Below are 17,434 nucleotides of genomic sequence, written 5' to 3' on the forward strand. Positions count from 1 at the left end.
AGTCTGGATCTAACTCACTCGTATTAATTTGCACTAAGTGGCAGACTTGCTTTTTAATCACTCATAGAGTTTAGCTGGTGTAATGTAACCTTCTGTGCCTTTTTCCACACTCTCTTTGTTCATGTATTTAATAGGTTTTCTTTGGGTCATTTTTCAGTATTGCAGATAATTTATGGAACTCTATGGTTTGATTTCTCTTTACATGTATAGATTGGATGAGTTGTTACTGACATATGTAAGAATTTCATGTCAATTCCTGAACTCATGGCTAAACTCAAGATGAACATTACATTATTACACAAACATCTGAGTGTTTCTGTAATAACATTTTTCTCAACAAACGATTGTGAAGTAATACAGTAGTTTAATGTGTTCACTGATTATTGGATGCAAATCATCTTTCTGTGATATTTTGGATGATCTCACTGTGTCTACAAGAAGGAAATGGTCCACAGAGGCTAAACGCTTTTGTACTAAGCCGTAAACATGCGTTTTAATGTTTAGTTGAGCACTTTATCTATGGAGAGGATGAAGGCTCTGTCAGTTTGCCTAAAATGGAAGAAATCAGAAAACTGTGGAAAAGTAAAACTAACTGTAAACACATTGCAAGAAATGCACTTGCAAAGCTAAGCTAACCGGGAACATAAATGTTACAGGATGATGGCTGAAGGTTGGCAGGTGCGCAGAAAACGCTCCAGAAGCCTTGCTAGCCCTTTGAGTCGCTCAGCTGACTGGACAGAGGAACTAGACAGGCGATTGAGAGGCAAGGAGGAAGATGGAGGTGGCTTACTGAGCTCAGGAGAATATTTGGGGGGCCACACAGGAGGAGGCAGCCAGCCCATCTGTGGAACGAGAAGATTTTCATGTGGACAAGTATCTACTTGTGGTTTTCAGGATGTCTTTACAGGTGAGTATTAAACAGTGTGTGGACATGTGTGGGTGTAAGCAGGAATTATTTAACTTGTTACTTAGTCAAAAGGGTTAATACTATATGCAAGGTCCTATATCAGGTCCCTATATCACTCTGGGAATATTTAAAGAGTTTAAAAAAAACTCTATATGAACTTCTGTCAAGCTGTTTGACATCAGTAAAGGCCAGATGGCTCTGCTTGCTGCTTGTGCTAGTGAGGTGCTGCTGATGCAACTGGGAACTTTATGGCAATATTATGAAGCAAACAGACTCCTTATTGGGCTACATTTGGATCAAATCTGACAGGCAAATCATAACCAAATTTTCAGTGGCAGTTCTGAGATAAATACATCTCATGACTGGCAAATCAGATCTTGATGCATTCTCAATCATCCAGGAAAGTAAATCTCCAAAAGTTGATTGTGTTCATCTGGACGTAGCGTTTTGTGGAAGAAACGTTTCATCACTCATCCAGGTGACTTCTTCAGTCTCAGCTGACTGCAGGTTTCCCCAAAACGCTACGTCCAGATGAACAGGATCAACTTTTGGAGAGCAGACTGACTTCATATTCTAACAACATTTATTCAGGCTTTACTGACAGTGCTGGCATGCCACTTTATATTATTGGATAAAACTGATATTGAGAATGCTTAACTGTGAAGACATAATAGGTGATATCCCACAATACATGGCTGTAGCTCAGGTGGCAGAGCAGGTCAGCCACTAATCAGAAGGTCAGTGGTTCGATCCCAGGCTGCCTCCTAGCTGCATGCCAAATATCCTTGGGCAAGATACTAACCCCATGTTTGCCTACTGGTGGTGGTCAGAGGGCCCGGTGGTGCCAGTGTCCGGCAGCCTCGCCTCTGTCAGTGCGCCCCAGGGTGGCTGTGGCTACAATGTAGCTGCCATCACCTGTGTGTGAATGTGTAGATGACTGAATGTAGTGTAAAGCGCTTTGGGGTCCTTAATGACTAGAAAAGCGCTATACAAATGCAGACCATTTATCATTTACATATGTTATTGTAATACACTGATTGTAATGCAGTGGTATTGTATCTTATCAGATGATGGGGTATCTGGTGATTCCCACCTCTATAAGGCAGTGGAAACAGCTAGAGAAAACAAGACACACTGAATCAGAAGACGAGACAAGGGTGAAGTAAAACTAAAAGCAAGGCAAAAGGTAAAAATAACTATCCAAATAAAACAGGGAGTGATATGTGATAACCAAACAGGGAAACACAGACACAACTTAATATAGGATAACTCACAAATAAAGACAGAACAAGAAATAAACTAATCACAACCAGAAAGTGAAAACAAGACTAACTGCACTAAGGAAAATATATGGTAAAAAAAGGTAAAAACTCAGCAATGAATCAAAAAACTACAAAGTCCAAAACATCAGCAGCATCTGGGCAACGACTCAGGACCATTGGACATAGTGGGTAATGTCTCAGTAACCTCAGTAAGGTGCTGTAGCAGTTGTGGTACATGAAGGTACTTTGCTTTAATATGGCAGCCTCATACTAAAATGTGAAAAACGTCATTCTGGTTCACAATACAAAACATGTTTGTGACAGACTGGTGAGCTGTCCAGTTTCCCACAACCCTTAATTGTGTAAACAGAAGAATATCAATGGATGGATGGAAACAAACAACAGACATTGTAAAAGGAAAATGTTTGGCTAGATGGAAGATCTCAAAGCACCAGGAGAGAAAACTCAAAGAAAATAGAAAGTCCACAAACAACCCCACAAACCATCCAAACAAAAATGTGTAGACAGAGATGTCAGTGTTTGTGACAGATCTGTAAGAATTACACTGAATAAAATTCTATTGACATTCAAAAAATTCAAAGGAAAAGTAGACTGCTGAGTGCCATTGTTGAGTCACAAATATGCGCTAGTCAAAATTATGCTGTCATCACATCAGTAAATTCAGAACATGGGTTTGGTGATGATGATGTCATTTTTCAGGATAATAATAGATTTTGTCGATGAGAGTGTCAAACCACTTCTTTAAAAAACACATATCTTTTTAAAGAAGGTGAAGTGAAGACTCCATGACAAAGCTCCACGCAGCAAAGCTGATGTCAGCTACTAGCTGAGAAACGTGGAACCAGGTTGGTTTTATTAGTGAAAAAGCTGAGCCAGGAGGTGGAAAAGGTATCATAATAATTGTGATTTTTTAAAATGATAATTCCACTTTTTTGCTGAACAGTAAGTGAATACATATTTTTCTTCGACTTAATCTGGAAAATCAGAATCAGAATCAGAATCAGAATCAGAATACTTTATTGATCCCTGGGGGAAATTATTTTTTGTTACAGTGCTCCATTTTAAACCATTTTAAAAATATCCTGTTATATACAAAAGTTTGTGAGGTACACGTCACAAAAATCTAAATATTCTGCTATATAACAAAAATAAAGTAAAAAAACAAAACAAAACAAAACTGAAAGACCATCCGACAAATATGGCGATTTTTGCCGGGAGTTGTACACAATTGATCAGTGAACAGTTTCAGTTAAAATATCCCTTTTGATCCATCTCTGCCTTTCGCCCATCCTAAGGATTAGAAGGAGTAGGTAGCCAGTGCACATTATGGTAGCCTGATACGAATCTTTGTGCCACTGTACGTCCCACAAAAAATTCTGTTTTTCTGTTTTCTCCCTGATGTCCAGGTCGAACTCTTCTGGAGAAGCTGTTCTTGCAACAGCAAGCGGATGAGCCAGAGGAGGCTGAGAGGCTCTGCTCTAGGATCTTAGCAATGGGCCTCCTGCTGCCATTCACAGACTGCTTCAGAGAACAGCTGGGGGGAAGCACTACCCACATCACCTCCACCGCATCACCCAAGTTCGATGTATGTAGTTTTACACCACACCCCTATCTTCTCATGTTAGCAGTGAATTATTTTCATTGTCATATTTTATGGGAGGCTATTTCAGATGAAAAAGGGCATATGTTGGCACTATCATTATATTAAATGATAGACAATGTTGGGAAGGTTACTTTAAACTTGTATTCCACTACATATCACAGAATAAATGCCCCAAAATGTAGTTTGTAACGTATTCTGTTGGGTTACCCAATGAGAGTAACGTATTCTGAATACTTTGGATTGCTTAATATATTGTCATGCTTCTCACATGAATGTACTATTGCTGTGTGATTTATTACTATTACTGAACTGCACATGACAATTTGCAGCTAGCAGGTTGTTAATGCTATTCATCAAGTCTAACGGTCTGCAGTCTATGAACTAACCTCAGGTAACGCCAGCTAACAGTGTTAGCTCGGTGGTGAGTAGCCTTCAGTAATAGTAATAAATCACACAGCAATAGTACATGGAAGACACTGAAGTGACACATAACCCAGGTAGCTACCACAACTAAAACAAGGTATTTGCAGTAGGCTAACGTTAGTTTTTAAAAAGAAATTACTTCCAGATGTTTGTTAAGGTTGGGTTCTTTTAAGAGCAGCTTGGTTGCTGGCAAACAGAGTTTGCATTGAAGGGTCAGATTCCGCCCATTCCTTGCTTCTTTAAGTGGTGTCGGAATTTCCAAGTAAGAAATGCATTCCTGCCCGTGCACTGCTGGCTCTGTTGTGCTCGCTCTAGGTCCATTGTGTAGCTGATGCCAACAACATTAACAAGTACAAAGGCAACCTGATGCACCTGCATATTTGATGAATAGCATAGAGACTGTGCCACTGTTGTTTATTCAACCTGAATATTTTTTAACTGTATCAAAGGGAATGCGAAAGAAATGAAGAACAGCCTCTTGTTTGAATCGTCTGTGCTCAGTGATTTTCGCTGATTAAAAACAGAGACAAAGTTCATCCAGCTGCACTGACTTCTGGCATAGAAATGGTCAAACTCAATGAAAACAGCTGCAAAACGTTACTTTTAATGAAATGGTACTGAAGAGCGTGTAAAATTTGTGATTTTTAAGAAAACTGTACTGTCTGTACTAAGCATACTATATAGCAAATGATGAGTTAGTTAAGCTGGACTTGTTGTTGTCCTTACAATTAGGGTCACCAGTAATACTGGCTTTAATATGAACAAGCAAACATGTTTTAAGAATAAACAGAAAGCATAATGCACAAAGGTACTAAGTGTTCCACACAGGATCAACTCATGAACAAGAAAAGGAAAACAAATTTTGTGATTTCTAAGCTGTAACTGTGACTGCTGTTTGACTGGACTTTGTACACAAGACTGGAGTTGCACAGCTCTCTAAAAACAAGTATTTATGATTGACATTTCCAAATGTGGAGATTTATTTGTGAAATGAGGATAAGTGCAACTGTAACTGTTTTTTAAAAAAAATATGTTTACTTAGCACGACCAGCTTTACACATGGGCAGCTGTCAACCAGCCACCACACTCTTTGGATCTCTGTGAGGGGAAACAACCAATTCAGATTAAAGGCCCTTGGCCTCAAGCCAAACCAGGTGGAGATAACAGGAATGGACTTCAATCTGCACAATCAGGTAAGAATAGCACTGCTCTGTAGTCTAATCTGTAGTTCTTGTTGGTGGTTTGTGCATGCCCTAAAACTGATACAGTGTTTATTCTGTGGTCCTGGCTCTATATAAACAAAAAAAAACACATTATTACCATAAGGTTATACCAAACACTGAAACAAACTAACCCTTTTGTTACAGCTGGATTGAATTCTGTATATTACAATTTTTAAAAACTCTTACTCTTACTTTTTGCGAAGTAAGCTTTACACTTTTGATTGTTTTACAATCTTTATGATTTGGTAGGCTAACACACAAACATGTGAAAGATACCAATCTTGTCATCTCGCTTATATAAAAATGCATATAAACATTTTACACTTTCTTCGTGTTTATTCATTTCTGGCTTTTTGCTTCACAAAAGCTATTACTCAGAAGATGATTATGATGTAAGAATATGATGTAAGCCAAGAGTGGCAGAAAAGTATGTGAGGTTGGACATTTGAGTCTCTTCCCCAAGGTTTTGTTGAGCGCAGGCACTTTATTGATGACGCTATGATTTCTAAGTTTTCTTCCCTTTTTAATTGTAAAACTTCTTCTGACAATGTCAAGCTCCTTCTTAACTCTTTTACTGACCAATAACTAGTCATTCTCAGTCAGGTTGCTCCTTTCAAAACTAGGCATTGCTCTGTTAGTTCCTGCACACCTTGGTTAAATGATCAAACTTGTGGTCTTTGACGTTCCTGCCGAAAAGCAGACCGTCTGGTCCACTGTGTTTATTCACTGGTCCACTGGTCTGATTATTCATCGTGAACACTTCAAAGAACTTCTTCACTTATATAATGAGTCAGTGAAAGAGGCTAGATCCTCTTATTTCAATAAACGTATAAATCATCATAAGAATAATCCAAGTACTATTTGAGACTATTAATAGTATTGTTTCTCCTCCATCTCAGCATGCTGTGTTACTTTCTGATGATACTTTTCTCAGTCTCCAAAAGTTGATTCTGTTCATCTGGACGTAGCGTTTTCAGTGGGAGAAACGTCCAGATGAACAGGATCAACTTTTGGAGATTTACTTACCTGGATGACTGAGAATGCATCAAGACACGTTTCTCAATCACTTTGTAAATAAGGTGATGGACTCGAGATCCAAATTCTCCTTAAGTGCCTTCCCTTATGAAGATGGCCCTTGGTGTCTGGGTCATTTACTTCTTTTTCTCCAATCAGACTCAATGACTTAATTACAGTAATACTGTAGGTAAAATGAAATCCTCATGATGCTCCTTAGACATATTAAACATGCCGAGGTAACTCCTCTATTGAAAAAACAGAATCTAGATCCCAGCTCTACTATTATCGGCCTATTTAAAATGACCATTTATAAGCAAATTACTAGAATAAATTGCAGAAAATCAGTTCAGGTCCTTACTATGCAGATTACAGACTGCTTACCCTTTTCAGTCTGACTTTCAAAAGCAGCACTCCACTGAGACTGCTCTCTTAAGGGTCTATAATGATCTATTAATGGCTTCTGATGCAGGGAATCTCAGCCTTCGATACCATCGATCAGCTACTTAACAGGCTGAAGATTTTGGCGGGTATAACTGGCTGTGCCTTAGACTGTTTTTTTTTCCTTCTTATCAGACAGGACCTTTTCTGCTAGGACTGACAGCTTCTCCTCTGACATTGCCCCCTTAACCTGCGGGGTTCCACAGGGTTCAGTTTTGGGTCCATCATTATTTTCTTTCTACATGCTTCCTTTAGCTGGCTTTATTCAATCTTTTAGTGACATTTCTTATAATTTCTATGCCGATGGCATTCAGCTGCGTGTCTCCTTTAAGCCTCATCAGCTGGATAGGTTTTCCAACCTAGTCCAGTGCTTAACTCAGGTTTCTACTGGGCTTTCTAGCAGTTACCTTGTTTTAAACACAAGCAAGACTGAGACCATGATCACAGCTCCTCTTGAACTACATTCTAAAACCAGTCAGGTTCTTGCTTCTTTCTGTCCTTCTGCTAAGCCAAACATTCGAGATCTTGGAGTAATATTAGATTCTTCTCAGGGCCTTGACTCACATGTCAAATCTCTGTCTCGTTCCTGTTTCTTTTATTTAAGAAAAATTTCTAAACTGTGAAAAATGGTCTCCTCAGCTGAACTGGAAAAAAATTATTCATGCATTTGTGTTGTGTTTAAATTATGGTAACGCCCTGTTTATTTGGACAAATCATCTCTTTCTCGCCTCCAAGCTATACAAAATGCAGCGGCCAGACTGCTTACACCTTCTAGCAAGAGTGCTCACATTATTTCTATTTTATATTCTTTACATTGGCTCTCAATAGATTTTAGAATGTGTTTTCAAATCCTTGTTTGAACATACAGATCACTAAATGGCCAAGCCCCATTTATGGCCAAGCTGCTTGTTGTCTCTGCTCACAGAGTTTGTTCCCCGAACATGACTGAAGACAAAAGGGGATCATCAGTGTGTGGAGGCTGTGGAACAGTCTACCACCACAGCTACGTTTGGTTGACTCTGTGGAATCTTTTAAAGAGCAGTCAAAAAAAATCTGTTTAAACAAGCCTTCTGTTGATTGACAATTTTTTAATCTTAAACTTTTGTATTGTCTATATTGTGTATTTTGGTGCCAAACATTTTGCTTATTTTAGCCTTTGTGTACAGCGTTTTGTGATTGCCTGTATACGGAAAAACACTTAATAAAAATAAACTTTACTTACTTGTGATCTGTAGTGAGATTTGAGAGCAGGTGTAAGAGAGCGTGGAGAGGTGGGAAAATGCTCTGGAGAGAAGAGGAATGAGAATCACTAGAAGCAAGACAGACTGCATGTGTGTGAATGAGAGGGACCAAGTTTAGTGCTTTGAAGACAAAGTTAGAGAGGCAAGGCTGAGATGGGTTGGACATGTGCAGAAGAGGAGTACTGAATATACTAGATAAAGGATGCATAAATGCATATGTATAAATATGGAGCTGTCAAGCAGAAGGAAAAGAGAAAGATCACAGAGAAGATTCATGGATATAGTGAAAAAAGATATGAAGAAAATGTGAAGGATTTGTGTAACAAAACAGAATACTAGAGATGGCGAGAAATGGAGGCAGATGACCTGCTTTGGTGAAACTTGAAGAGTTACGCCAGGAAAAGAGCTCAGGCAATGTCATTCTGAAAAATGTTTGTAATGTTTGAAAACTCAAAACATGCTTGTAGAATATGAAATCCAATGATTAAAAAAGGATTCAGAGTTGCTGTCAGGTGTATTCTGGTTGTCCTGCACAAGTTTCTTGATTTACTGCATTTTCAAACTTTTAGGTTTTAACGCTAACAAACGTCGTTGTCAAATTGTATTCACAGAAACAGATACTGCTTTGTACTTAGCGGCAATTAACAGACTAATAAAATATTAGAATTTAACTAAACTGAATGAAAGACAAACTGATTAAATGAAAATGCTCCAAAATGCACATATAAATAAAAACTAATAAAAGCAGTTAACAAACAAACAAAATACTGGTATTATATCACTATTGTACAAAAATAAATAACATGCAGCTGATTGACTCAAACAGATATAATTAGATCCATAGATATTTGGACACATTTGTTCTTAGGTTGCCTCTGTTGTGTATTGCACTGACCTATGTGTGTTTGTTTGTCCAGAGCTCCATGCAGATATCATGGGTTTGAGGCAGCAACATGTAAACAAAGAGGTCAGTCACTTTTCTTTCTTTCTTTCAAATTAAGAACTAAAGGCTACGCTGTTTGATTTTCCAACTCCAACATGATCCAAAATTAGTTTTGGTTTATAAGTAAAGCAAGAACAGCTCTAAGAGAATTTAGAGAGCATTACAAATTTGAGCTTAAAAACATCAATGCCATTACTATGGTCATAATATAAAAAATAACACGCAATTAAGATCATCACAAAGTACGTAAAAGTAAATGTTTTACAGTGTCATAATGTAATGCATATACTGTCACATATAGAATAGAATAGAATAGAATAGAATAGAATAGAATAGAATAACCCTTTATTGTCATTGTATATGTACAACGAAACACATGCAAAGAGATTTGGATTGTACGTTTTTTTAAATGTGGTGCAGTGTGAGAGACATAAATTATCTAAACCCTGTTTAGTTAATCATGGTTTACTTGATCATGTTAATAAGTGATTGACTAAGACATAATTAACTAAATGGGGTTCGATAACCATGTTCAAACAATACATTATACCAGTTTCATGACAATAAAAGCATTAAATCATTTGAACAGTTAAAAGAGTTCAAATTCAGCAACGCAGACTTCTGTTTTTTCATAATTAAGAACGTTTTTTCACAAGACATGAAGAATGGAAAAACGCTATGGAATTAAATTTAATTGACAAGTACATCAAGTACTTCAAAGTACGTTTTGAAAATGTACTTGTCAGAGGAAATGGAGGTGATAATAATGGGATATTAATGGGGCAAAAAATATGCAGTGAAGCCCACACAATAACAAACTTAACTTCATGAAGAGAAAAAAATTTCAAATACCAGACGGCAAAAATATGCCCAGGTTATCCAAATATCTGGGGCTTATATACACATATCCAAAATGAAATGCATATTAGAATAATGTCTTTGATGCTCTCACAAAGATATTTCACTAAAACCTTGTTTAAAAAAAGAAGCTTGGCATTAACTTGCCCTCTGGCCAGCTTACTGTTAAAATGCTCTCTGTGTAGCTGCTGTTTCTGTCCTGGATGCCCTTTCAACTTTACCATCTCTCGTTCTTTAGTGCAGTAAAAACCAAAGTCATGTCCACTTGGGGTGGCTGTAGCTCAGGTCATCTACTGATTGGAAGGTTGGTGGTTCGATTCCTGGCTTCCCCTATATCTTACTATGTAATAAGTTGTTTAAGTGTTAAAAAAATGTTATACTAAAGGTAAACTTTAATAACCTCTATATGCATTACATATAAGTTAAACATTTAAACCTTTTCTTGTTTTAATTTTGATGGTGGCTTATAAAACAAAAACTTTGCATCGTACAGTAAATACTTTTTTGATTGCCTGTAGGAATTATTTTAATAATTTGAAATGTTGGATTTTCATACACTATATGCCAGATTTAAAATAGGTAAATGGACTTATTCATGTTTTCTACTCTTCGGGAGCACTCAAAGCACTTTATACAACATGCCACATTAACTTTCTTCAATGTTTTTACCTAACATTCATACACATTCAGTCTCTGATGAATGCATCGGAGAGCAACTGGGGTTAGTACCTTGCCCAAGGATATTTGGCAGCCAGTGATCGAACCACCAACCTTTTGATCAATAAATGACATGCTCTACCTCCTGAGCTACAGTCACCCCCATTTTAAGCCTATGAACAACAATTAAATAAAAATTACAATAAAAAAGTCATTAACTATTTCACTTTATATGTAATAAATATGAAAGAAAATCCATACTAATTTTAGTTTTACTAATGATTTTTTTTTTTTAAATTCTGGAATAATTTATGGTTTTGCATTTTCTACAGGAAGAATGTGTTTTTCCTTCAATAAAACTGAAGGAAAAACATGTTAATGTCATCCAGCAACTGGAACAAACCATAGAAGATCTCAGGACTAAGATTGCTGAGCTGGAGCGACTGCCCCCTCTGGTGGACAAGGACAGTATGAAAGTCACCACCTCCACCACAGACAGGGAATGTGGAGGAGAAGAGGACCTACTAAGGGGTGTGTGCGATGCTCATCTTCAGACTGAGGCCTTCTCTGTTGGAGGCTTGGAGGCAAAGTCTGTGCAGACATCACCAATGGATGACAGTTCAAAGTTCAAAGTGCCTTGTAGTGAGCCAGACAGAGTCGACAGATTCCTGGAGCCTCCCCCCAGTCATGATGGGTACCTGTGTTCGTGTCAGCTACAGCCTCCTGCTCCTCCACCCCCACTTCTAGGGGGAAGTGAAAGTGGAGTCTGCCCTCCTTATTCAGGGCAGACTGTAGCACCTCCTCCTCCACCATTACCAGAAATAGTCCCACCTCCTCCACCTCCTCCACCCCCTCTTCCACCAGGTTTAGGAGTTCCTCCACCTCTCCCTGGTTGTCTGGCTCCACCCCCACCTCCTCCCTTACCTCCACCTCTCCCTCATGGTCTTGCTGCACCCCCACCTCCTCCTCCTGCCCTAGTCCCACCCCTTACTCGTGGCATGGTTCCACCTCCTCCCCCTCCTCCTCCTCCATTACCAGGAGTTAAAGGCCCACCTCCAACTGAAGCCTGTGTGCCTCCCCCTCCTCCTCCTCCTCCATTACCAGGAGTTAAAGGCCCACCTCCACCTCAAGCTTGTGTGCCTCCTCCTCCGCCTCCTCCACCTCCACCAGGAAACATCTGTGTTCCCCCAGCTCTTCCAGGAGCTCTTGGCTCCCTGCCTCCTCCACTACCACTGGGCTTATATTCTCTGGGTCTGACACAAGAGAAACCACCCAGAAAGGCCTTGTTAGAGCCACCAAGACCCATGAAGCCTCTCTATTGGACCAGGATCCAGCTCCACACCAAGAAGTAAAGAAAGTAACATGTACATTTAGGTCCATATGTTTTGTGACATTAATACATGTTGATTGCTATACCCAGGCAGAATTACAAAGAAATGGTCAATTGTCCAAATACTTATGGGCCTAACTGTGTTATAATGATGAAAAAATCATTATGATACATTATCATTATGTTTTGGGTTTTTTTTTTATTCTGGTAAAGACATTCTTAGACATCATTATCTCAACAATATGATGATGATGGTGTTTTAATTGCCAACTCATGAAAAGACCAAAGCTATGCGCTATATTGACATAGTATAAAGAGTTAATTTTCAACTGCACATATGCTATCAACAAAGTTATTGTGACAACCCTGTTACTACATGACCAAGCCTGTGATCAAGCACAACTTCTGTATTCCCGGATCATGACTCACTATTTCATGATCAAAATGCTCACAACAGTGTTCTTGCTTTATATTTCACTGTTCAAAACACATCAAACAAAGTGCTTCATTGACATAATAAGTGGTGCTGTTTTGTGTTTCTCAGGGACATGTCATATTCACTTGTGTGGGAAACAATTGAGGAGCCCAACGTAGACTTTCAAGAGTTTGTGGAATTGTTCTCGAAAACAGCCGTGAAGGAGAAGAAGCAGCCACTGTCTGACACCATAACCAAATCCAAGGCTAAACAGGTGTTGTGTTTAATTACATTTTAAATCCTCTGAGCTGAAAAACGTGCTCCCTCGTCTTCAGATGAATCTAAACGTACATAATCCAGAAACATGCAATAACTCACTTAAGCCATATTATAGTGTTTTTGAAACGCATCTTTAAAAAAACAACAAAAACATTGTATTTCACTAAATTTGAAACTATCTTATCACTTCATAGTTTACACTGTGTTCTACAATTTGTACATCTTAGAAATCCTGTTAGGTCACATATTTGTAAGGGGATTTAATGACCTGTGTTGCCTAGTGAATTCATTAGGTTTTAAACAGAGAGCTATATGGCTGATTTCCACCCCATCAGCTACTATAAAAGGTAGAACAAAGTGACTGAATCTGATCAGCATTATCACCTTGAATTTAAACTAATGTCTGCTATCCTTGATATAATGTAACATAAATGCACCAGATCCAATATTTGGCTCACTTTAACCCCTAATGTACATTATAGTCCACAGCTCTTGTTGTCACTACACTGTTGGCCCAACTAAGATTTCAGCATCAAGATATTGAAGTATCAGTATTAACAAAATACTATTTTAAAGTACTAAAATCTAATTTTGTCTTTTATTTCTAAAAAGTAACCACAGTTGGAATCGGATGATGTATGCGACAGCCAAAATTTGATTGGTTGACAAGTGGGCCAGAATAGAAAGGGGAGCAATAGCAGAGTTCACTGGGAACAGGGAAAGCTCAAAAAAAAAAAATCATGAAAAGCACAGACCTTGGCTGGAGTGCACACTTTTCTTTTTTTAAACACTTGTTTTCACTTCAGCTCTTTGGATGTTATAACTTTGTTGCCCTTTGCGGTTGCACTCATGGTTGCAACCAATGAGTGTAGAAAATGTTTATATCTATATTATCTTTCACACAGTCATTAGCTGAAAAACATACCGTGTACACTGCCTCTGTCTGACAACAGAGCTCACTGCTGGTAAATGGGCAGGCCCTGGAGTGGAGCAGAGAGCAAACATGCTCTCTCTGCCCGACCATAAATTCCACTTAAAGCGGAACAGGGTGCTGCTGTCAGATGGAGGCAGGGTACACAGTACAAAAATTCTGACTTAACACTTAACTCCTTTTAAGGCATTTCCATTTGTCAATTTTTATTCAGATAAGTCGATCTGAGGTTAAACACAATGTCCAGAAGCTGTGAGCTAAGGAAACAAAGTATATTTGCTTGTTTTGTGGAGAATATTGCAGCAATGTTACATTATATTAAGCAGGCAGCTGCCCACGTTAAACTGTTACTATCACAGAATAATGTGGGCATGTTTCATAAATCAGCAGCAGTCATTAAACAGCTGACAGAGTGAACAGAATATACAAAAGTAAAGTCTAGATTCTATTGTGCCGATCAGTGGTGTTGAGTGGTGGTAAAAAAATTCTGAATCTGTGCAGCATCTGGAAGCCAAATGTAAACAAACCTAACCACTTAACGTAAAACTCTGAAACAACAGCTATGTCCCAAAATCAGAATCAGAATCAGAAACTTTATTGTCATTGTCATGAGAACAACGAAATTAAGAATGGTCCCCGATCATTGCATCATCCCTAGCAATATCAAAATATAAATAAAACAATAAAATTCAATAAATAAAATAGATAGAATACTTAAAATACTAATAAGATATAACAGTAAAACATTCACATACATTCCCACACACATGCTTCAGACCGTGCATAGATTAACACAAGAGTGGCGTGATGGACATTTTTTTGTAGTATTCAGATGTGTTATTGCAGTTGGATAACAGCTGTGTTTGAGTCTATTAGTCCTTGCTCTGATTGCCCTGTACCGTCTGCCTGAGGGCAACAGTTCGAACAGGGAGTGGCCAGGATGTGAGGTGTCTTTTATGATGTTTTGGGCCTTTTTAAAACAGTGGGCGTTGTGTAGAACTTCCAGTGTGGGGAGAGGGCAGCCAGTGATCTTTTGGGCGGTGTTAATGATCCCTTGGAGTGCTTTCCTCTGAGCCCCTGTGCAGCTAGTGTACCAGATGCATATGCAGTAAGTTAGAACACTCTCAATGGTGGCTCTGTAGAAGGACACCAGCAGTCTCTGTGTGATGTTATTCCTCCTGAGAATTCTCAGGAAGTACAGTCTCTGTTGGGCCTTTTTCAGCAGCTCGGAGGTGTTCACACTCCAGGAAAGGTTCTCCTCTATATTGACTCCCAGGAAGCGGAAGCTTGCCACCCTTTCTACACAGTCCCCATTTATGAATAGTGGTTGGATCTCTGCCTTTTTCCTTCTGAAGTCTATTATGAGTTCTTTGGTTTTTGAAGTGTTGAGGAGGAGGTTATTGGCCTTACACCATGACGTCAGCTGCTCCACCTCGTCTCTGTACGTAGACTCGTCTCCCTTGGAAATGAGCCCCACCACTGTGGTGTCATCTGCAAATTTCACAAAGATGTTGCTGTGGTGGCGAGGAGTGCAGTCGTGTGTGTAGAGAGAGTAGAGCAGTGGACTGAGCACACAGCCCTGGGGTGAGCCAGTGCTGAGACTCAGGGCTGAGGATGTGTGATGGCCAACTCTGACTCTCTATCTACGGCCCGAGAGGAAGCTGTTGATCCACATGCAGGTGCTGTATGGAAGCCCCAGGTCTTGTAGCTTGGCCACCAGTTTGTGTGGAAGGATGGTGTTAAAAGCTGAGCAGTAATCCACGAAGAGCATCCGCACATAGCTACCATGCTCTTCCAGGTGTGTTAATGCAGCATGGAGTGCTGTGGCTACAGCGTCTTCCGTGGATCGGTTTGCTCTGTAGGCAAACTGGTGTGGATCCAGGCTGCGGGGCAGGGCTGCTGTGATGTGTCTGCGGACCAGCTTCTCAAAGCATTTCATTACCACTGGGGTGAGTGCCTAGGTTGCATCCTTCGGAGGCCACATTTGAAGGCTGATTATGTCACAGCCAGGCAACGAAGGCAGTCCTAATTAGAAGGTTGCTCCAAATGTGGCCGACAAATGCATCCTTCCTTTCCCTGGATTTGAAGGATGGGTCGGGTGTATCCTTCGTGGCCCAACCTATCCCAGAATTCATAGTGCAGCCTGGCCAAGTCCAGTTTCCAACAATGGTGGCAGCTACTTAGTTTTAATATTACTCTTATTACTGTTTCTGGGTCACAAAATAAACTTTAACATATTTTCAGGTGAGAATGTAGCTGTGCAAACTTCAAATATCTGTTTGGTTTATCAAGACATCACATATTTGCAAAAGTGCTCCAACGTTTTCGGAGACGTCTGTTACCCACCAGCTCGATAGCTAGCTGGGAGGTCAAGGGTCACTAGAGCCGGCGAGAACAGCAGACTCCCGGCACATCGTTTTTAGACACACACACACTCACAGTTTCTTAGCTTGGTGATTTTGTCCCGTGTCCCATTTTGACCTTAGTACTTGCAGGCCATATTCAGTGTGGCCATGTGTAATTTGTGCCAGTCACTTGGTTATGACATTCTACTGTCCCCTGCTGTTGTTATCTGCTGGATTCTCTCAGGGGCTTATTTCCACAGCCTGCACCTGGTATCTTGCCTGGTGTGATGGACCCCAGCCTTTATGGATCTTTTACTTAGAGCTTGTTCCTGTGCTGCCATGGTTAGTGCCTCTGTGCTTTCTTTCAGTCCAGCCACTGGTTCTGGATGTCAGCGACTGCCGGTGGTACATACCATGCAGGGGCCTGTCCTTCATTGATGGTTCCTCCTCTTGCTCATCTTCTTTCTTGGGTTTCTGCTGCCTAAGGTATTCACTGAGCACGTGGTTGGTTGTGGCCATCTTCCTGATGTACTCGTGTTCTTTGTTTCATCCTGGACCGGGGTGCTGACCCTCACTAGTCCCCAGCCTCCTTCCTTCTACTTAACATACAGCCTCAGGGTGCTGGACTTGGGGTGAAACCCTCCAAGCATGGTCAGGAGCTTCTTTGTCTTAATGTCAGTGGATTCTATCTCCTCCTTTGGCCAGCTTATTATCCCAGCAGGGTAGGGATCTTATCTTTCAGGTCAGTTCTTCTTGCACTCATTGATCCTTATTCCATTGCACTTGGGGCTTGGTACCCAACCTCGGGTGGGAGTCATGATGATATTCCAACAGTACACTATTTTCATCTCTTGCCCACTTATGCTGTCTTGTTCCACTTTTCATCAGTATGTCCTGGTTCCTCAACACCTGATGCAGACCTTGTCTGGGTGACGTCCGAGCTGCAGATAGAGGAAGTGGCTGACATCCAGAAGTCCCTCTTTCTCTGTCTCTCGATGAAGGCGGTCGCACTTTTCTCCTCCTCTCCCTTTCCCGGCTTCTCGTGTCCTTGTCTAGCCTCACCTACTTTTCTACTGTTGCCCTGAAACACTCTCACAGTCTGTTCTCTAAAACCTAAAAGAGGAATTATGGATTTGATCAACTGGTCCCTGAATGCAATTGACACACTCTTCTCAACGAGAAGCCGGGGCTCGGGTGAGCCTGAGTGTCCTGGAGGGACGTCCCCTGCCTGATACACGATGGGCCGGTGGCATAACTGGAGGGACGTGTGCCTGGCGGGACTGTCAATCGAGGACATTGAAGACATCTACCTTTTCGGAATCATGATAACAGGGTTCTTGCTGATTGGAGCTGGCTTGGCCCTGGCTTATCGAAGATTAAAGAAAGCGGAATGGGCTGTTCAAAAGCCCACAAGGCTGCCCGCTGTGACTGAAGCGATCGGACGAGTCGTGACTTCTCAAAATGGGCTCATTAAACGCAGCCCGGATAAGATCTTGGAGAAGCTTGAGGCTAGCGTGAGCACTCAGACTAAGATCTCTGAG

The 17,434-nt window shown here is 40.3% G+C and overlaps 1 protein-coding gene across 5 annotated transcripts in view; it reads left to right on the plus strand.

The window, feature by feature from the left end:
* fmn2b (formin 2b) overlaps positions 1-17,434 on the plus strand; it is an 81,780-nt gene that overhangs the window by 3,194 nt on the left and 61,152 nt on the right. For all 5 annotated transcript variants that reach the window (XM_080872619.1, XM_080872617.1, XM_080872618.1 and 2 more), the window contains exons 2-7: positions 657-907; positions 3,597-3,775; positions 5,259-5,409; positions 9,053-9,102; positions 10,926-11,941; positions 12,468-12,612. In XM_080872619.1, coding sequence (XP_080728745.1) covers positions 657-907; positions 3,597-3,775; positions 5,259-5,409; positions 9,053-9,102; positions 10,926-11,941; positions 12,468-12,612 — 1,792 coding nt within the window. The remainder of the gene's footprint in view (positions 1-656; positions 908-3,596; positions 3,776-5,258; positions 5,410-9,052; positions 9,103-10,925; positions 11,942-12,467; positions 12,613-17,434) is intronic.

This window comes from Rhamphochromis sp. 'chilingali', assembly GCF_963969265.1.
Source record: "Rhamphochromis sp. 'chilingali' genome assembly, chromosome: 22".
NCBI classification, from domain to species: Eukaryota; Metazoa; Chordata; class Actinopteri; order Cichliformes; family Cichlidae; genus Rhamphochromis; species Rhamphochromis sp. 'chilingali'.